The sequence below is a fragment of the Malurus melanocephalus genome, unplaced genomic scaffold (assembly GCF_030028575.1).
Source record: "Malurus melanocephalus ecotype Western Australia unplaced genomic scaffold, MMel_1.1 scaffold_28, whole genome shotgun sequence".
Lineage (NCBI taxonomy): Eukaryota > Metazoa > Chordata > Aves > Passeriformes > Maluridae > Malurus > Malurus melanocephalus.
In genome coordinates this window covers 969,468-988,551 of record NW_026623260.1, presented here as the reverse complement: position 1 = coordinate 988,551, position 19,084 = coordinate 969,468, and the positions used below count along the sequence as shown (strand labels likewise).

Genomic DNA, 19,084 nt, shown 5'->3' with positions numbered 1-19,084 from the left:
GAGGGCAGGCCAGGGCAAAGGAAGGGAAAGGGGCATGTTCTGCTTTACAAATCAAACCCCATCGCAAAGGTGTCACAGAATTGGCACTTCCTTCTCTCTTCTTCCCCTCTTTCCTTCCCCCTCTCCTTCCCCTCCTTTCTTCCCTCTCTCCTTTTCCTCCTCCTCTTCTTCCCCTCCCTCTCCCCTTCCCCTCCCTCTCTCCGCGGAGCCCCGAGCGGGTCGATGCGGGTGGGCGCTGCTCGGCGCTCGCTTGGTCGCGCCTGCGGCCGGGAGGCGGAGCCGGCGCGGCGCTTTTCCCGCCAGCGGCGCGCGCGGGCCGTTACCGCGTCCGCGCGCTCTCGTGAGGCGATGGTGAGTGCGGGGGGGGGCGTGCGGGACACCGGGGACACCGGGACGAGGGGTCTGTGCCGGGAACGCCCCGGCCCCTCACTGTGTGTGTGTGTTTGTGTGTTTGTGTTGTGCCTCTATTCCAGAGGAGGAGCCTGGCCCCCAGCCAGCTGGCCAAGAGGAAGGCGGGCGATGAAGATGAGGAGGAGGAGGACTGGCACCCCCCGACGGTGAGCGAGTGGCCCCGGGAGGTGGCCCGGTGTGTGCKTGTTCTCGGCCCCGTGTGACCCCTCAGCCACGGACAAGGGGATGCGGAGCGGGGCGGCGCTGCATCCAGCTCACTSCCTGGTGCCTGATCCTGCCCCATCCTCTGGGCATCACGCCTTCCGGTTTATGCTGCGCTAAAACTTTGTGTCTGGGCATGTGGTTGGTGGAAGAACTTCACTGTGGACAGATGGTGCTTCGTGGTTATGGAAAAACTTATCCCCGGGAGAGCTTCTGAGTGCTGTGTGAAAGGAAGGGTAACGGGSTAACTAGGAATAYGTCAATTTTTTAGACAAAACTCAMTGTTRCAGTCTTGTAACAGGACACGGGAGSATCAAATTCACTGCTTATCTGTAAAAGACAGTAAAGACCTCGTTTAGCCATTCATGAAAAYATTAGTCCCAGTCCTAATCCTAATTTACAGTTATGTTCTATGCCATACATAGGTGGAAAAGTCTCACCTAGTGTTTTCTGTGTCAAATCCATTTTTCTGTGCCAGCAGGTGGTTGAAACCAGGCCTCATGCTGAAAAGGTCTTTGTTAAATCAGGAAACGGATCAATGACTTACGTATTTTCATGCTTTTCTAAGTGTTTGAAATGTAGGGTTCAGTGGAAAGCCTTTCACCAGGTGCCATGGAGCCTCTGGGGATTTTGATGTAGTTGGTTCCATGCCATTGACCCTTCCTTTTATTAATTCTGCTTTTTTTGAGTGACGGGACACCGGGACACAACAAATCTTAGTGTGGACAAACCTGCCTTTGTACAGGTTAGAAAGTGGTAGTTACTTGCTTAATTAGGAGAATTTTAAGCTTCATGTAAACTAAACTGTAGGGCATAGTGACCTTGGTGGTGTTGCTGTGTCCTTTGGCACTGGGGTGAGTGATGTTTGTGTGTGCTCAGAGCTGCTCGGCTGCCTGGGTGATGGTCTGTGTGGTTTGGTGCTTACTGAGTGTGACAGCAGAGCATCTTCTGGYCTCCCCAGCTGCCCATGAGTTGTTTGGTTCTGGTTGTGTTTTGCAGAGCCGGAAGAGGCAGAAGGCAGCCAGTGAGACAGAGAGTGGAGAGTGCTACAGGTCGCCTTTCCGCAAACCCTTGACTCCGCTGACCAACAGACCCCACTGCCTGAACAGCAGTCAGCATGTGAGTGGGGAGTGCTGCTGCCACACACACAGCTCGCTCATCAAAGAAGTCCAAGTGCCTCTATGCCTCATTTAATCRGAGGTGTAATGGAAGTGCCATGCAATGCAGAGGCATTTTGCCAGCTCCAGCCCTTTAATGTTGAAGGACATGTGGTGGGGAAACTTCCTAGATTGGAAAACCTATAAGAGGGAGTTCCTTGGCCCCAGGTGGAGGACAGTACCCAGAGATGTGAGTTGCTTTCCACCCAGGTGGGTCAACAGCTGCCTGCCCAGTTCTCTTCGGGCTTCCACTGCTGGAGACCAGATGCTTTTGGACCATCCATTGCTGTTCCAGCATGGATGTTCCTGCAATGGTAACCCAGCTCCTTTACAGGAAGTGAGTTGCCTGGCTKAATTACCAAAGCAGGGGGAAGCAATAACTTTTAAAGAAGTGAATAAAGCCAGTGGATTTAGGAAGATGGGAGCTATGAAAAATCAATTTCATGTGTTAGAAAACCCAAAGGAAAATAGTTTTGAAAAGCAGAACGGATGGAGGAAATTGTGCTGATTTGTTACTTTTTTTCCTTTTGGGTAGTCTTGAAAATAGTTGGGGTTGAAGCTTGAATAGATTAAATAGGRGGACTCTGAGTACTTGGCAAAACTGAGTTCTCAAAAAATGTCCTGGACTTGCTTTCTTGARCAGTCTCTGATTTCAGACTTTTGAAATGTGTTTTTTTTTTCTGAATTCCTAGGAGGCTTTTATCCGCAGCATTTTGTCCAAACCCTTCAAAGTCCCCATTCCAAATTATAAAGGTAAGATGAGGAGGTTTAAGGATTGTCTGTGTTGGCTGACTTGGGTAAAACAGATGATGCTTAGGCCTGTCAAATATATCTATGGGGATTATTGTTATTTTTTGCACTGATGCATATGTTCCAGAAATCCTGACTTAATTTTGAAAGAAAAATACTGGCATATTAGCAAAGTCTTCATATTTCTTACTAATGTTTAGTTTGGATAATCCTACATTTCAGAATTGGATTTTGTAGTCTTACTGCTATGTATTTGATGTAGTGCCAGGAGATTTTACACCATATCACAAATACAAAAGCAAAATGAATTCCAAGCCACAAAGGTTTATCATTTAAATAATGATGCTAACCGACAGAAGGCTGAGGTGAAAAAGACTGTATGTGCCAGTTTTATTTCTACTTGGCTTGGTGTGTTGAGCCTCAAGGTGATCTTCAAAACAAGATTGTTTTGAAGTTCAAAGCMCCAGCTGGTTTGAATCAGTGAAACATAAGATCTCAGAAAGAAAGGGGCCTGTTCATGTCCCCTGCTTCTCCTTCACCCTCCAGCTGAAAAAGTCGAATGCAGAGATCAACCAGTTTCACTCAAACTTTAGTTATAAAAATGTCTGTAGGCAGCCACTGAATATGGAATGACAAGCCCCAGAAGAGTTTGGCAAAGCTAGCTTCTGGAGAAGCAGATTTGTCAGGTGGCTCAAATAGAACAGTAACTGGGAAAGCTGCTTTCTGTGGCTGTTACCTTGCTCTCTTCCTTAATTGGGAAAAGTGACTGTTTTGTGTGCTTGTTCTTGCTGTGTGTGCACTGCTGCCTCAGCTTGTGATACACTCCTGTTTTGCAAGGAGCTTTAGCAAGCAGTGAGCAAACAGACTGATTGAATCTTTTTCAAGCAAAATCAATCCTGGGAGTGCAGTTGCCCGAGTTTTGGTGGAAAATGGGCTTTCTGTATATGTTCTTGTGTTCATCTCCATTTCAAAACTGTAACATCAAAATATAGTACTAGGAAAAGGGACTCCTGCTTGATTCCTGCTTTTCACAGAAATTGGCTCCAAGGCCAAACAGCACTGTTGCTCCGCAGAGAGAAAATAATACCCCAGAGCAGGTAGTGACGATATGATGCTTACTGTGGTACTGTAGAATGTTGTTATTGTTAAAGATCAGTTCCTGACCTTGCATCAAAGATACAGCTCTGGCTAAGTCTGGGTTAGGTGACCCCAAAAGAAGATTTCACCCAGCATATTCTATATGTGGGAATGTATCTATTGAGCTGTGCATGAACAACCACCTTGGGTGAGCTRTGCCATTGCTCCAACTTTGCTCTGTTCCCTCGTTCTGTTTTTTCCTGCTGCAGAGCTTCCCATTGTGTGCTGCCAGAGTGTTGCCAAACAGCGGCCCTGCTTAGGTTTGCTGTCTGCACCAGCTGTGCGTGCACCTCCACTCCAGCACCCAATTAACTCACTGTTCCTGAGTGTAACCAGACTCTGCTGCAAGGCTCTGCTTTCTTCCAGGAAGATGTTGTTTATTTGAGTTGTGTCTTTGTTTGCTTTCAGGCCCCCTGGGCTTGCGCTCGCTGGGTGTCAAACGGGCAGGACTGAGGAGTCCTCTCCATGACCCATTTGAGGAAGGAGCTCTGGTCCTGTACGAGCCCCCGGTGCTGAGTGCCCATGACCAGCTGAAAATAGACAAGTGAGTCATCACCTGGGACAAATGGTGCAGCTCTGACTTTCTTCTGGGTATAGTTTTATATGCTTTTCTCCCAAATGTGTTTGAGCTGAGGTCTGAACATCAAGGGGGGTTTGATTCCAAATATTCTGCCTGGATTGGTTCAGGTATGGTTACAATCAGCTAAGGAATGTGCCCATGCTGGATTTCATCTCATGAAATTTATGCTCAAACTGTTTCATCTCCCATGCATCAAAAATTTAAACCTGTTGCAGGGAATGAGTTAGAAAATCTTATGGCTTAGTTGTTTATCTGGAAACATCAGTATCTTAGGACAAGCAATGGGAGATGACTATCAAATGTTAGGCTGCCTATTGGTTTTTATTCTGAGATAGTTTCTTTTGTGCTATTGTTATAACTTAAAAAGGCTGTCAACTGGATCTTCATGGACAGAGGAAGGGRTTTCTCTCTCCAGAAGGGCAGTTACCAATATTGTTACAGAAACAAGAAATATAATACTGACTTTTTAACTGTGTCTCTGAGCCACATTCTGCCCTTGTTTTAACCACAGCCCACATACATAGTTTCACTGATGTTTCAGTCTATGGGTAGRTCTCTGTAACTTTATTGTCAAAGCTGAATTAATCCATTTTTCATTTTCCTAGTTGAAGTTGCTTCCCTGTTCCACAGGGGAGTCCTCAGTATAGCAGTGAGATTTGACAAAACCTAAACATGTTCCATATTCATCAATCACACTCTCTTCTTCCTTGGCTGCTTTCTGCAGGGACAAAGTACCTGTCCATGTTGTGGTGGATCCTGTCCTCAGCCGTGTTTTACGACCCCATCAGAGAGAAGTAAGTTTTCCATTGGGACCTGAGGGTGTGGCTGGCAGATWTGGTCCATTTCAAAAAGCAGCAGTTCCTCTACTGGAGTTATTACAGATCTTCATAGACTTCACAGACTCCAGTCTGTTGCAGATACAAAGTGAAACATTTGTTTTAAACATCATCTTAGAGACCTGAATGCTATGGTACTCCCTGTCCCTTTTCAAAAAAAGAATCAGGGCTAAAATCCTGCTTTTACTTACCTTGAKGTTTGGAGATGTAGCTCTGCTGTGTGGAATTCCATGTGGAAGGTGATGGGGTATAGTTGCAATAAACAAAATATTGCAATCCACTCTTGAGTCAGGGAGGGCAGGCTGTACACCACTTTTTTATTAGTCATCAGAATTGATTTGATCTGCAATCCCTGAGCCAGGAAAGACTGAGGCTCCAATTTCTGTTTCTGCATTTCCCAACGAAGTGTAGAGTAGGTTCCTACTTCAGTGTGCTTTGTTTGGAGGCTGCCCTTGGTAGGTGTGAGCTGTGCCTGACCTATACAGACTTGAAATTTGATAGTGGAGACCGCCAAAAAACATTTTATGTTGTAAATATATGCAGCATCATAATATAGCAGCAGTGGGTACAGCTCTAAATATCTGATGTAGGCTTGTGGACAGCTCAAAGTTCATGCCAGATGCAGTATATTATCATTTAAGTCTAGAGACTGCACAGATGGAAGCTGTGATTGCTGATCTTGCAGGCTAAGCAGGTCAAGCTGGATGTGTCCCTGCATGGGAGATCTTCAGACAGCTCTGAGAGCATTGGAGGCTGCTCATAGCTTGTTGTTTTATCTCAGATCTGGTACTGAACCTGTGACCCAGTGTAATACTCCTCTCTGGCTACATAGCTGGTAARCTACTGCCTGCTGGTGCCTTTGTCAAGTAATCAAAGTTATGTTGGTGTCCTAGGCACATTGGTTTTTGGCAGGTAAATATTGMTGATAAAGCATTTTCTGCTCTAGGCTGACTAATAAGTCTTTGCCTGCTAAGATTCCTATGCTGCTTTATTCTGCTGATGCTCCTAAATAATTGTTCAGCTCTGCTCCAACTTTGTTGTAACTTTTGCCCAGCTGCTGGTTCTGCAGTCTTGTAGTCAGTGATGTATTTCATAATTGTTCAACTGGGTTAAATAAATTCCATTAAATCTAACACTAAAGGCCTAAGAAAGAAAGAAAAGAACTTGAAAGTGCAAGTCAAGGTGCTCTTGGACTTGCAAGTCAAGGACTCTTCAAGTCCTARGTGGTAGAGAGGAGTGAATCCTTGCAGGTGTGTTTAGCTTGTGTCCACACTTGCTACTTTGTTGGGACAATGCAGGTAGCTTGTACATTCCCAGCACAATGCCCTGGTTTTCTCTGACTCCCTTATCATCACATGGTACAGGAACATTTTGCAGTTTGTCTCCTTTTCTTTTTCCTCCCCCTCCTTTTATCTGTCTCAGGGATGTGTCAGAGCCTAATGCAGGGCTGAGCTCTTCTCCCACCATGTGATGTGGGTTATAACCTCAGCCCCGTGTCTTCTGTAAAGCTAAATCTGCTTTGGACCTTGAGCCCCCAGGTGAGTCACTGCCTTTAGGCAGAAGTGATGAGGGCTGCTGATGATACTCTGAGAATTAATCGGGCAGCAGAAACAACTCTTCTCACTGTAATTCTTTAAAATTACCTGATTGGGTGTTGTTAAGAGGATAAACCTCTTTGAAATGATCTATACATGTTACTTCATGGCTGGGGCCTGTCTAATGCAGCCAAGGRTAGAAATTTCTGGGAATTTGTGTCAGGAAGCTAGTTATAATTGTACAAGTAAAATGTAGCAGGATTTGTGCATGTTATGAGGTACATGTTGGCACCAGTAATGCTGTTCCACTCCAAATGTGGCGGYGTTTCAGCTGTGCCTTGGGTGATTTCACTGTCTCATTAGAACACTGCATGTCCCCAGGGATATGTGTGCCACACAGATCTGCTATTTGTTTTGCTATCAGTCCTGTGCATTGTGGTAATGAAGTTGTCATTCTGCTGATGTCCCCATCATGCTCTGAGAGAATAATTTTTTGGCAGGGGGTGAAGTTCCTCTGGGATTGTGTGACGAGCCGGCGGATCCCTGGGAGCCATGGCTGTATCATGGCAGATGAAATGGGGCTGGGCAAAACTCTCCAGTGCATCACRCTCATGTGGACGCTCCTCCGGCAAAGCCCAGACTGCAAGCCCGAAATTGAGAAAGCCGTGGTGGTGTCTCCCTCCAGCCTGGTGAGAAACTGGTACAATGAAGTAGAGAAATGGCTGGGGGGAAGGATCCAGCCACTGGCCATTGATGGAGGCTCCAAAGAAGAGATTGACCGTAAACTAGGTACAGAAATGTTTGCAATCTGTGTGTTCGGCTGGTTTAGGTTGAAGTCTTGCATTGGAAGAAGCTTAGAGCAAGCTTGTGTGAATATCTCTGAACTGTCACTGGATCTCCTCACATCGATGGCTGTCTCTCCATTAACATGTTTAGATCAAAACCTTGCATGTTTGGTAATAATTGATCTTTTGGCATGCATAACGCAAATCTAGTTGTGTTAAGATTATGGTAGTCCCAGTGTTCTTGTTTTGCTCCAGCCAGAAGGCAGGAAAGGAAACAGAAGGAACATGGAAATGGGAACAGTTGTGGGGGAAGGGTAATGGGTATATGTGGATGGAAGAGTTTTCCCAGATTTTTAAGGCAAAAGTTTTGACTATTTGACTCCTTTTCTATTAGTTTTCCTCATCCTTTTTTTTTTTTATTTTTCTTTTTTCCCCTTCCCATCTGCAGTTGGCTTTATGAACCAGCGGGGCCTGCGAGTGCCTTCACCCATCCTGATTATCTCCTTTTTCTTTTTTCCCCTTCCCATCTGCAGTTGGCTTTATGAACCAGCGGGGCCTGCGAGTGCCTTCACCCATCCTGATTATCTCCTATGAGACCTTCCGACTCCATGCCGAGGTGCTGCAGAAGGGCAGTGTTGGGCTGGTCATATGTGATGAGGTATGGGGGCACCTTTAAGGAGAATCCATCCATTCCTGGTATTTGCTCAAGATCTGGGTGAAACTGCATCTGCTTTCTTAAAAGGAGAGTGGACAGTGGGAAAGAAGATTTAGCTGTGGACAGCACCCATTTTGGTATTTCAGAGGCTCTGAGTGATGTGATCAACCATATTGTGTGAGCCTGAGCAGGAGAGGTGTCATCATGAGCTAAGATATGAAGAAAATCTAGTTGGTGGTAATTGTGGCCCCTTTGTAGGTCCCTGATGGGGTTGGGGATGCCTACTAGGGCCCTGTCCATGTAAACATGTATCAGAAAGGAGGTCCATGCCTGTCTCTRTTGGGATGCCCTGGCTTTCTGGTTTTCACTAACTGGAGTGTGTCTTTGTTAAAATGAGAAGTACTTTCTGTTTGGCCTGGCCTCRTGTTCTACACAGTAATTTTTTACTTGACTCTGTTTGGACTGGAGACTCCTGAGGTCTCTCCCAACCTAAATAATTCTGTGATTCAGCATGCTCTTGTGAGTAATGCTGGCTGCTGTCAGTCATTTTATCTGGCCATCTCATTCTGTGCCTGTGGGTGAATTTGAAGGGTGCTCCCATGGCAGGACTTTCTTCCTCTCTCTGTAGTGTCACACCTAGAGCAGAGRTAGGAGAGCTGTGCAAGGATTACCTCATGCTGCTTTTTCAAGAGGAGACAGAGCTGGTTTGATTCCCTGCTCACTGCCGGATCAAACCTTGCCAAACTTGTGTTGTCAAGCTCTGCTTTCACGTGGCTTAAATTGAGTTTTTTCATTTGTCATTCCCTATTATGGTTATAGGTAGGGAGAGCCAGAGATGCTTTGAAGGACAAAATAAAACAAGTGTCCTTTGCCTCCTTGAAACGATCAAGCTGGGACCTGGCAGGGGTTGACGTGTCCTCTGCTGCTGGGTAGAGGGGATTTATTAAATAGTGGTGCCACCCAGTGGTTTGGCTTTGTATTTGCCCAAACAGTGCCGAGAGAGGCTTAAAAACAGCGAGTGTCCTCAGGAGTAACTCCCATAAACCTTTTATCTACAAGTCCTTGATTGCCCATACCTCTCAGTATCCCTGGYATGGGGCCAGCACCTAGGGAGTCTGGAAACCCATGTCTTGGCCTTGTGGCTTCTGTACATTTCCAATAAATACTCATGTCTGSAGCGGGCTGGCACTTGTAAAAAGCATCTTATCACTTGTGCTTTATCCTGCAGAGCCCTTAGATGGTAATAAAGTTGCTTTTCCTAGGCATGAGAAATGGGGCCTGTATTCAGATTACCCCTCTAAGAGGTGCAGAACCTCCTTTTATTAGTGTGCAAAGGTCTGGCAATCCTCAGTATAGGTGTCTGAGTGGCTTGTGATCTTGGCCTTGGGTAAAGCAATTTTACTGGTCCAGAGTTCAGTGCTTGTGTTGATAGCTGAAAACATTACCGTCTTTAAACAGGAAACAGTTCTTAGCATTATACCATATGGTGGTTGTTATTTTCTTGGTAGACCTTCTTGCCTGGGCAGAGCTCGATATTCCTGGTCTGGGAAGCTTGTAATGTCATGTTTCCTCTCGTAATGGTTTCAGGTTTTTYACTAATCCTTGCTTTTGAAATAAGTCTGTTGCAACACTTACTCCACTACCATGAATGGGACAAGTGGTGAGATGCCTTTTGTCAGTGCTGATGAGGCTCTCCAAGGGGCTTCCTATTTATCAGCCTTACTCCTTTTTTCTGTTTTTTTAAAGGGCCATAGATTGAAGAATTCTGAAAACCAAACTTACCAGGCTCTCAACAGCTTAAACACACCTCGCCGAGTCCTAATCTCGGGCACCCCTATTCAGAACGACCTGCTTGAGTATTTCAGCCTGGTGCACTTCGTCAATTCAGGCATCTTGGGTAAGAGATGAATGTGTGGGAGATGTGAGGGAGGGAATGGTGCTGACCAGGCTTTCCCCAATGTCAGCAAAGCAACAACTGAGACATGAGTGAAAAATCATGTTGGGAGCTTGGTACTAGATGAGSTCTAAGGTCTCTTCCACCTCAAGCCATTCTGTGATTCTATGAGACTTAGTCTCTTTCAGTTTGTATCCAGAAAGCCTAGGTCAGGGTCCCCTGTTCTTGAGGCTGTGTATCATCTGAGCTCTGTTTCAACAAGACTGTAATGCAAAGTACACCAATATATCAGGTATTTTGGAAGGGGAATCAATTAAGGTAAAATGAATATGTGAGACTGAGCACTMGTAAATGATTTCTTTGTTGCTGTAACTAGTCATCCATGATTGTCTCAGGTTGTTTGGCATCCAGTCCAAGAGGCATCTCATTAGTTCTAGTGCATGCACAGCTGTAGTTTAACACAATTCATCAGATTCTTAGTCTTGCAAGTAGAATTTGGGCTGTATCTTTTTCTGTTCGGGTGTTCTGCCCCCAGGAGTTGTCAMGGAGAGGATGGAATGGGGTCGTAGATGTTCTACATCTGCTTTTTCCATGTGCTTCAATTTAGGGTAATTATTACAGGGAGCTGATGGGATTTCACCTGCCCCCCTTGACCTGTACTTTGGTCAAGATTACTCTCCCTGTACTTGCAGTTCATTCTTTCTGAGGTGAGGTTAATGGTGTAACGGCTGCAGCAAAGCTGCATGCTCTCAGTAGGCTTTTTTCCTACTTTCAGTCTGTAGCCAGTAATAAGCAACTGATTACAGATAATTTTGGAGTAGGCACAGATAATGCCTGTGCTGTTGTTTGCAAGGACAAAATCTGGGAAGAAAAGTATAACTGGAATGTGAGCAAAAGCAGTATGTGCCTGGCTGTTCAAGTAGAATTATATGACCTCTGGCTGTACACTGTTGTTGGAGTACAAAATGATTTTGTGTTATACTGATTTGCTGGCCTTGTTTGAGTCTTTCCTGGCTAGAAAGAAAAACAAATCTTACAGAATGGGATGAGGGTTTGTTTTATCTGCTGRGCTCTGTGCTTGGGGTGTGATAACTGGGGCTGTGGGATACTGATCAAAGGTTCTTTGGTAGTAGTTGTCACCTTTTCACTTCTGTTTTATACAGGTACTGCACAGGAATTTAAAAAACATTTTGAAATGCCCATCTTGAAAGGAAGAGATGCAGATGCAAGTGAAGCTGAGCGGCACAAGGGAGAAGAGAGGCTTAAAGAGCTGATCAGTATTGTGAACAGGTGAACTTCATCMCTCTTCTCTTTGCAGGGCTTTTGCATAAGCCCTGCTATCTTTCCAAATTATAGTTGTAGCTGTAATGAATTCTCTTGCGTGTTACATCTATTCAGCAAGTGATTGTGCAAGTATTTATTGCCTAAGAAATCCACATAGAGTGGAGCTTTAGTCTGATAAATGGTACTGACATGGCACAGGCAGGTGCAGTCACCCCCAAACAATACTCTCAGGTATTGAATTATTATTTGACTCTTATGTTTCTGTTTTCTTCTGGGATCTTAATTATTAGCCAGCATCCTTTTATTTATGTTAAGATAAATATAAGATGGGCTGGATCAGACTTGAGATCCATCCAGCCCAGATGCTGAGTAGCAGAAGGAGTATCAGAAATGTCACTTAATTCTGCTGTTGATTGCCCAAATTGTAAAAGAATCCAGATCACACTTTCACAGTTTTGCTGGCTCTGTAGGGCTGATAGGACAGACTACAAGTGTCAGAGATAGGATGTCTGATCCTCAAGAAGCACCTCTGTGATGTGCTGTCTTACTTAGAAGTTGATTTTTGGTATTTGTTTAAATTTGTTTTCTCTTCATGAATACAACCAGYTTATTCACATCTGCTGGCAATTGCTTGGTTCTCTCTAAGAACTTTCTAGAAAAGACTCTTGAACTCTCAGCATTGCTGGTGTCTTCGGCTCTTTGTTTTTTGTTTTTTCATTGTTTGTGGGTTTTGGTGGGTTTTGTGTGGTGTTTGGTGGGGTTTGTTTGTTGTGTTTGTTTTTCTTTTTTTTTTAATTGGATCTTTTGTAGCCATCACAAATACAGTACTGCAGTTCATAGTCATGGTAAATTGAATTTCACACTAAGTAGAGTCACTTCATAGAGACAGTCCTGATCTTGACGCAGATCAGCTTGTGGAAGCCTAAGAAAAAGGAAAGGCTGGGWAGAGAAAAGTTTATTTCTTCTTGAGGTGCATTTATTTCTTTTTGTAGTTGATGGAACATGGGTATAAAAGTGTGTTCAGGAATGCCTGTGCCTGGCTCTGTTGAAGTCTGTGTCCTTTTCTTTATTGTGCAACAGTCATGATACACAAATGGGGAAGACAAAGCATAAAAGTAGTGACAGATGAATCTGTTGAATTTAATAGGAATTGCGAATRGGACAGTGATGCAAAGACATACAGAATCATGGTTGTAAAGCTGGAAGGGCCCTGGARAAGGCATCTCATCAATCTCACTGTCCTAAAGTAGAAGGTGTTAGACTTAAACCATCCCTTAACTCCCACCCAGCACTGAAGACCTTGCAATTTTCCTAGGACACCTTTTCCAGGGCATTGCTGTCTTTGCAGTTAGAAAATGTTCTTCGTATGTAACATAAATCTTCCTTACTGCAGTTTAAGCCTATTACTTTTCATCCTGCTGCTTACGGGTTCGCAGACCAGATTATTCCTTTATTTATGGGCCTTTGAGTGATGTTGGTGTTGTCATATATCCCTGCTGTCTTTCTTCTTTAGGTTTTGTARCATATTTTTGATGTTTCCTGGCAGAACTGGGTTTCTGCACCTCTTACTCCAGTTGCTCAGCTCAGCATTTTTTCTAGTCCATCCCACCTTTTCTGAAGTGTGGYAGAACTGCTCCATGGGGTATTTCCAGAGCCCCTAAGGATATGCCCTTTGCTGGAATCTTGGGCTGGGCAATGAGCCTATCTTGGCCAAGGATGGCTACTGAGTTGCTAAATGGGGAGTTGCCTGCCTGCACTTTGGGTTATGCCCACAGTTTGTGATGGATCATCTCTGTTTTTGTTTGCTGTCCATGCTGCTGTCCATTGTAGCTCAAATTGCACATGCAATTGGTATTTTGAGGAAGAGYGGAGTTTCTCTTGTGACTGAGCTCTCTCTGATAGGTGGAATCTTAGGTCTATTAGGAATGTTGGGTCTGATCCTTCCAAAGCTCAGAAACCACATTTTGAAGCCTTGCAAAGACAGTGGGTTATATGGTGCTCTGTCACATGGCATTATATGGATTGTGGGTGTTTGGCTTTTGCCCTGTGTTGAACTGTCACAGACCTTTGAAGGGAAGATATTCAAAGGGACTGTGTGTTGACTCCATGAGAAATAATAGTGATAAAACTGAGTTTTATCACTAAAAGTGATCCAAGAGTCTTCCAAGCATYTGATCTTAATTTCTCTCCCTGCAGGTGTTTAATTCGGAGAACTTCAGACATCTTGTCCAAATACCTGCCAGTRAAGATTGAACAGGTGGTCTGCTGCAGGTATCAAAAGCATCCACTGTGTCTGGGAAATAGTGGGAGCAACAGGGAGGACTGAAAAATTGCTAAAAGACCTTCAATTCTTGTGATGACTGCTATTCTCTAGGGATAATGTTGTAGCAGTTGGCAATATATTGCTTTTCCTCCTGAATTCACAACCACAACTGGTGGTTCTGCCAGCCAGCTGGTGAGCTCTGGGCTGCCATGTAGAGCAGAGCCCTGAGCTGTGCAGTCTCTCCAAGCTTCTCTTCCAGCTCCAGATAGCAATGCTCTACCAGCAGCCTTGGGGGCAGTTCTGTGGGGGCTGTCTGTGCTGTAGTTAAAAAAAATTGAGCAGAAAGAAATGCTCTGTGTAGATGGAGCAGGATGGGTTTTTGTTTGCCTGCAGAGCTCTTGTTGTGTTTCAGACTGACACCCCTGCAGTCTGAGCTGTACAAGAACTTCCTGAAGCAAGCCAAGCCAGTTGAGGAGCTGAAGGAGGGCAAAATCAGTGTGTCATCTCTCTCTTCCATCACTTCCTTGAAGAAGCTCTGTAATCGTGAGTTGRTTTGAGTTTGGGTTTTGCACTGTTGGTGGAGCTTCCTTGGGTCTCCCTTGTGCACTCCACAGTCTCTGAGCTGTGTTTATTTTCCAGATCCTGCTCTTATCTATGATAARTGTGTGGAAGAGGAAGAAGGGTTCATGGGAGCCCTGGATTTGTTCCCTGCTGGCTACAGCACCAAATCTGTGGAGCCCCAGCTTTCAGGTACTGTGGAACTCAGTACAGATGTGTTAMCTAACACAGGCAACCACGAGACTGTATTTAGCATCTTGCCAAGTGCCCCTCCAGGGTCTGGAATTCAGGAATTTCTGCTCTACCTTTTTCTTTCTTTCCATGTTATCCAGGAAAGATGCTGGTTTTGGATTACATCCTTGCTGTTACCAAAAGCACCAGTAATGACAAGGTGGTTTTAGTGTCTAACTACACTCAGACACTGGATCTATTTGAAAAACTCTGCAGGAACAGAAGGTTTGTCTTTGGGTTTTCCTGGTTTAATCCTGCTAGTCTGTACTTGTAGCCTGTGCTGTAAAAGAAGCTGGCTATTTCTAACTTTACAGCAGCAGGAACTCGTGATCTGTCTTTTATCTCAGATGTTCCTGAATTGGAACTAATGTGGCTTGTGCTTTGTCTGCTGGGGTCTCTCAGCAGAAAATCTCTGGCCCTCTGTTAATGTTTCTAAAGCCATTTCCATTGTTACAAGGCTGATGGTGATAGGTTTTTCTCTTTTAAGTAGAATGCTCTAAAGATGGCAGCAGTCTGATTGTAGTGAATGCTGTATGTTCCAGGTATTTGTATGTCCGGCTGGATGGCACCATGTCCATTAAAAAGAGAGCAAAGATTGTGGAGCGATTCAACAGCCCCTCCGTGAGTAGAGCCTGCCAGATGTGAGCAGCTCTCCTGCCAGTTCCAAGTGCTGTGAGGAAAAGCATGGCTGCCTCTGTGCTCTAATCCAAGCCTTCCTTTTTGCAGAGCCCTGAGTTCATCTTCATGTTGAGCAGCAAAGCGGGTGGCTGTGGTTTGAACCTGATCGGGGCCAACAGGCTGGTGATGTTCGACCCCGACTGGAACCCGGCCAACGACGAGCAGGCCATGGCTCGYGTGTGGCGGGATGGCCAGAAGAAGATGTGCTACATCTACCGACTGCTTTCGGTGAGGCAAACTCTCCCCTCCTCAGTATGGAGCTCTGGGTGCCAGCGCAGACTGCAGCTGCTGTGATTGGGGCCAGAAGGGAAAGAACTCTTTTGTGTTGGTGACCAGAATTGATTGGAACTTAATTGCTTCCTACCCTTGGATGTGTTGCTATGGAAAATCATGAAGGTTCTAGCTGGAGGGTCATTACTGCAGCCCTTGGTTTCTAGCAGWGGCTGGCTTCTGAGAAATAGAAACAACTGTGGCTTTGCAGATAAGATGTTCCTTTGAAGTCATTTAGGCATCTGACTTCTTTAATTTCATGGGGTGTCTGATGCCWGAGTTGCTGTTTTCCAGTCAGGCTGCAGTCTGTTTTAGTTGGGTGTACGTGTACTTAAGAAACAGCAAGTACGTTCCTGGAATTACCAGCAGCATTTGGGATGGGGCTGCCAGTTAGCAGGTGGGATAGCTGGTTAACTGTGAAGGAGACTAGTCTTTTCAGGCTACACTTACACTTTGTCCAGGAGTGGACAGTAGTGATTACTGCTTAGAAATGTCCCCTCTTTGCCATGTTCACCTTCACCTCTCAGTAGTTCAGACTGTGTGGGGTTTGTTTTGTTTGTGGGGGGGGAGCTGTTAGGGTTTTTTTTTATATGTGGGTTTGTTTTTTTATGTAAGCTTGGGTTCCTTGGTCAATTATTATTTTTACTTTAACAAAACAGACATTCTTTGCCCATCTTTTCCTTACGGAATTCTTCTCTGACCTGGCTGCATTTGAAAGCAGGGAGCTCCTTTACTTTTAGAAACAGGAAGCCARTCTGCAAATCATGACTAATCACCCCCCTCCTTGGTATTACATTCATTTGCTAAACATACATTTTGGTCTTAGATTTTTGCCTTACAAGTGTAGCATGCTGGGCTTTGTGCACATCTATTCTGGAGGCAGACATCTCCCTCCAGACAGGATGTGATTGATCTGTGTGTGGGTGAACCAGCAAATACTGCTGATTCTCGTGTCACCCAGGTCTAGACCTTGTTGCTGTTTCTTCGGGAGATTGTGTTTGCAATATTTTGTCAGGGAGCAGTTGTAGCTGCTCAGCTCATTTCCCTTGCTTCCTGTCAGCACAGCCTGGTGCCGTGTGTGAGCTTTAGCCATGAGTGGCAGGTCCACCTCTTCTTCATCCATATCTCCACTGGATTCACTCCTGTAGCCACAGGGAGAGACAAGCAGAGTTGGGTTACATCTGYAACAAAACAGATGTGGTTGGACTGTGGTTACTAAAGCTTGCCTATCTTCTGTACTGGCAAGGCAATGAGTGGTCCTGACAGCTTAGTGCCATTTGATCTGTAACACATTCCCAGTGTAATGCTCCTTTAACACCAGTGTTCCAGCTGTGCTTCATCTTTGACTCTCCTGTAGACAGGGACCATAGAGGAGAAGATTTTCCAACGCCAGACCCATAAGAAGGCCCTGAGCAGCTGCGTGGTGGATGAAGAGCAGGATGTAGAAAGGCATTTCTCACTTGGGGAGCTGAAGGAGCTCTTCACGTTGAATGAGACCACCACCAGTGACACCCATGACAAGTGAGTATTTTGAATGACTAATGGCTGGGATAGCAAAAAGAACCACTCCACAGTTCGGTTGTGTAATTTAGTGGTTTCCTAGGCAGCAGGAGGAAGTCCAGAGAGTGAGACTCAAGTGTCTCTGCTTCTGAAGGTGTAACCCACCTAGACACGAGCACTTCCTTGCTGTCCTCCCTTTTTCTTTAGAAAAGCTGTGCTGGCTGGATAAGTGAGCAAACAATCTAGTTGCTGCCTGTTTTAGAGACTGAAATACTGCAGTTTATGAAAGGGGAAAAACTGATCAGAGCTGTTCAAACTGGTGAAGCCTAACTTGGTCCTTCCTTGCTGCTCKCTTCCTGGTGGTCTGTGATCTCCAAATGCTGCACTGCTTCCGTACTAGGGCTTCTCCATTGGCTAAGAATGCWTGAAGCCAACCCAAGTGCTCTTCTGGGAACTAAAAGAATCCTCTTCTCCATTATCTGCCCTTCTCCTGCAGCACAGAGACCTGTGRTATTATAGCCACCAGCAGAAGGACAAGGGACTGCAGGAAAAATGCTTCACTGTGAAAATTAAGACTCTTAGTTCAGGCAAGAAGCGAAGAGGATTAGTTTTAAGCTGACTCAAAGCTTAGCTCAGTGAAGGTATCTATTCTGCATGGCAACAGCCTTGCTGGCAGGGCTGCTGCTGCTCTTTGTCTCCTGAAGTGACAGCTCAGTAGGGCAACTCTAAAACAGTCTGAGCATAACCCGGTGGCTGTKATGGGAGCCAGGATAGAGCATTTTGGAGCATGGGGTGCTTTTYTGATTTCAGGAATCCTGATGCAATMCTAATAAGGTGTTAGCAGCAGTCACTTGAGATCTGCTCTAAGCAATATCCCAGAAACTTTCAGAAACTCCTCCTGAACTTCCTCTGGGTCCTGCTGGACYATTCCCAGATGGTTAAACATGAGGAGGGATTGCCATTAGAAACAGAACGCCCAGGTTTCCAAAATACGTGTTACTGCTCATCTGTCACACGCACCATAAGGTAGCTGTGTGTTTAAATGAAATGCAGTAGTAATTCAGAAACTGAAAATCCAGCTCCAGTGGGGTTAATGCAGTGGGGCTGCAGTTTTAAAGAACCCATAAGCTGAAGCAGCAGAGGAGCAGAGGCACTGATCTTGCACTGATCTTGCATTGACCTTGTTCCAGGATCAAGTGTCGCCGCTGTGTCAACGGGCACCAGGTGCGGCCCCCTCCCGACGGCTCCGACTGCACCTCGGAYGTGTCCCAGTGGCACCACTGTGCAGATAAGAAGGGGCTGCAGGACTCTGTGCTGARGGCTGCATGGGATGCTGCCATCACCTTCACATTCCACCATCACTCCCATGAGGAGCAGCGAGGGATTCCCTAACAGGTTACTGACCCCTGTGGGGGCAAGGGCAGGCTGCAGTGGTGGCCTGCCTCACTTTAATCCCTTTCAAGGAAAGGGGCAGTGGGTACCTGTGCATGCTGGACTGTTGTGTGGCTTCTCARTGGCTGGAAGGCTCTTGGCAGTGTTCAGTCTCCTGCAACAGCAAGGAGTCCGTGGCCTTTTCTCTGCTGTTGTGTGCCTGAAAAACAGGGAACTGGGAATAACCGTGCATACTTGAGCAGATTGAGCACTGGTTYTCTTGCCTTTGGTTTCTGTGCCTTCTACTCAGCCAGGTTTTGTCTTCAGGTCTAAGATAGCCTGGAGTTTTATAGMACTTGATGTGCAGTCAGGTTTTTTTCCTTGACAGCTCTGGCTTACAGCTGATCAAAACTTGCTGGATCTRTTTTTGCTGTGAAGTGTGAACTTTGCTGATTATGTGGGAACAAGAGGATTTTGTACAAGGGAAACAAATTTTTAGCTTGTATGTTGAACATCTGGCCTGAAAGATCATGCAAGCAGTAGGAAATCGGGCTCTATTCCAGTTATTCCATTTCTAAAACCACTTGCTTAGTTATGGGCAGGGTTCCCTGATCTAGCAGTGTTTTAATAAGATCACATTATGACAGTAGTAAAATTCACACTTTGGTACATTATGGGTCTCAATTACAATTTTATTACAAAAATGTTACAAAATAACATTATTCAAACCCTCTGTTTAAYGACTGGAGACACTGGAAAAGGGCTGTGTGATTGCAAATAAAAACAGTAAACTACTTGGTATGTAAAGAATTTTTTGGTAAAATTTTCCAAATGGAAAAGGTCAAGGCTGGGGGCTTTAATAGCTTGTTTTCTACTTCCTTTAAGAGGAGGAAGGAGTTCTTACTTCACAGGTCACAGAAGGATGAAGTTGGAAGGGATGTTGGGTGATAGAGTCCAATAGCCCTCCTCAAAAACAAGATCACCTAGA

At 45.2% G+C, this 19,084-nt stretch overlaps 1 protein-coding gene across 1 annotated transcript; it reads left to right on the top strand.

The window, feature by feature from the left end:
- The first annotated feature begins 151 nt into the window (after positions 1-151).
- RAD54L (RAD54 like) lies at positions 152-18,709 on the top strand. Its single transcript, XM_057390549.1, has 18 exons — positions 152-351; positions 474-557; positions 1,612-1,731; positions 2,462-2,522; positions 4,065-4,200; positions 4,961-5,030; positions 7,108-7,396; positions 7,926-8,050; positions 9,794-9,944; positions 11,105-11,231; positions 13,422-13,496; positions 13,901-14,031; positions 14,128-14,238; positions 14,379-14,502; positions 14,820-14,898; positions 15,004-15,183; positions 16,583-16,746; positions 17,916-18,709. The coding sequence occupies exons 1-18, from the start codon at positions 223-225 to the stop codon at positions 18,115-18,117; spliced, it is 2,358 nt and encodes a 785-aa protein (XP_057246532.1). The 5' UTR covers positions 152-222; the 3' UTR covers positions 18,118-18,709.
- Positions 18,710-19,084: the final 375 nt, after the last annotated feature.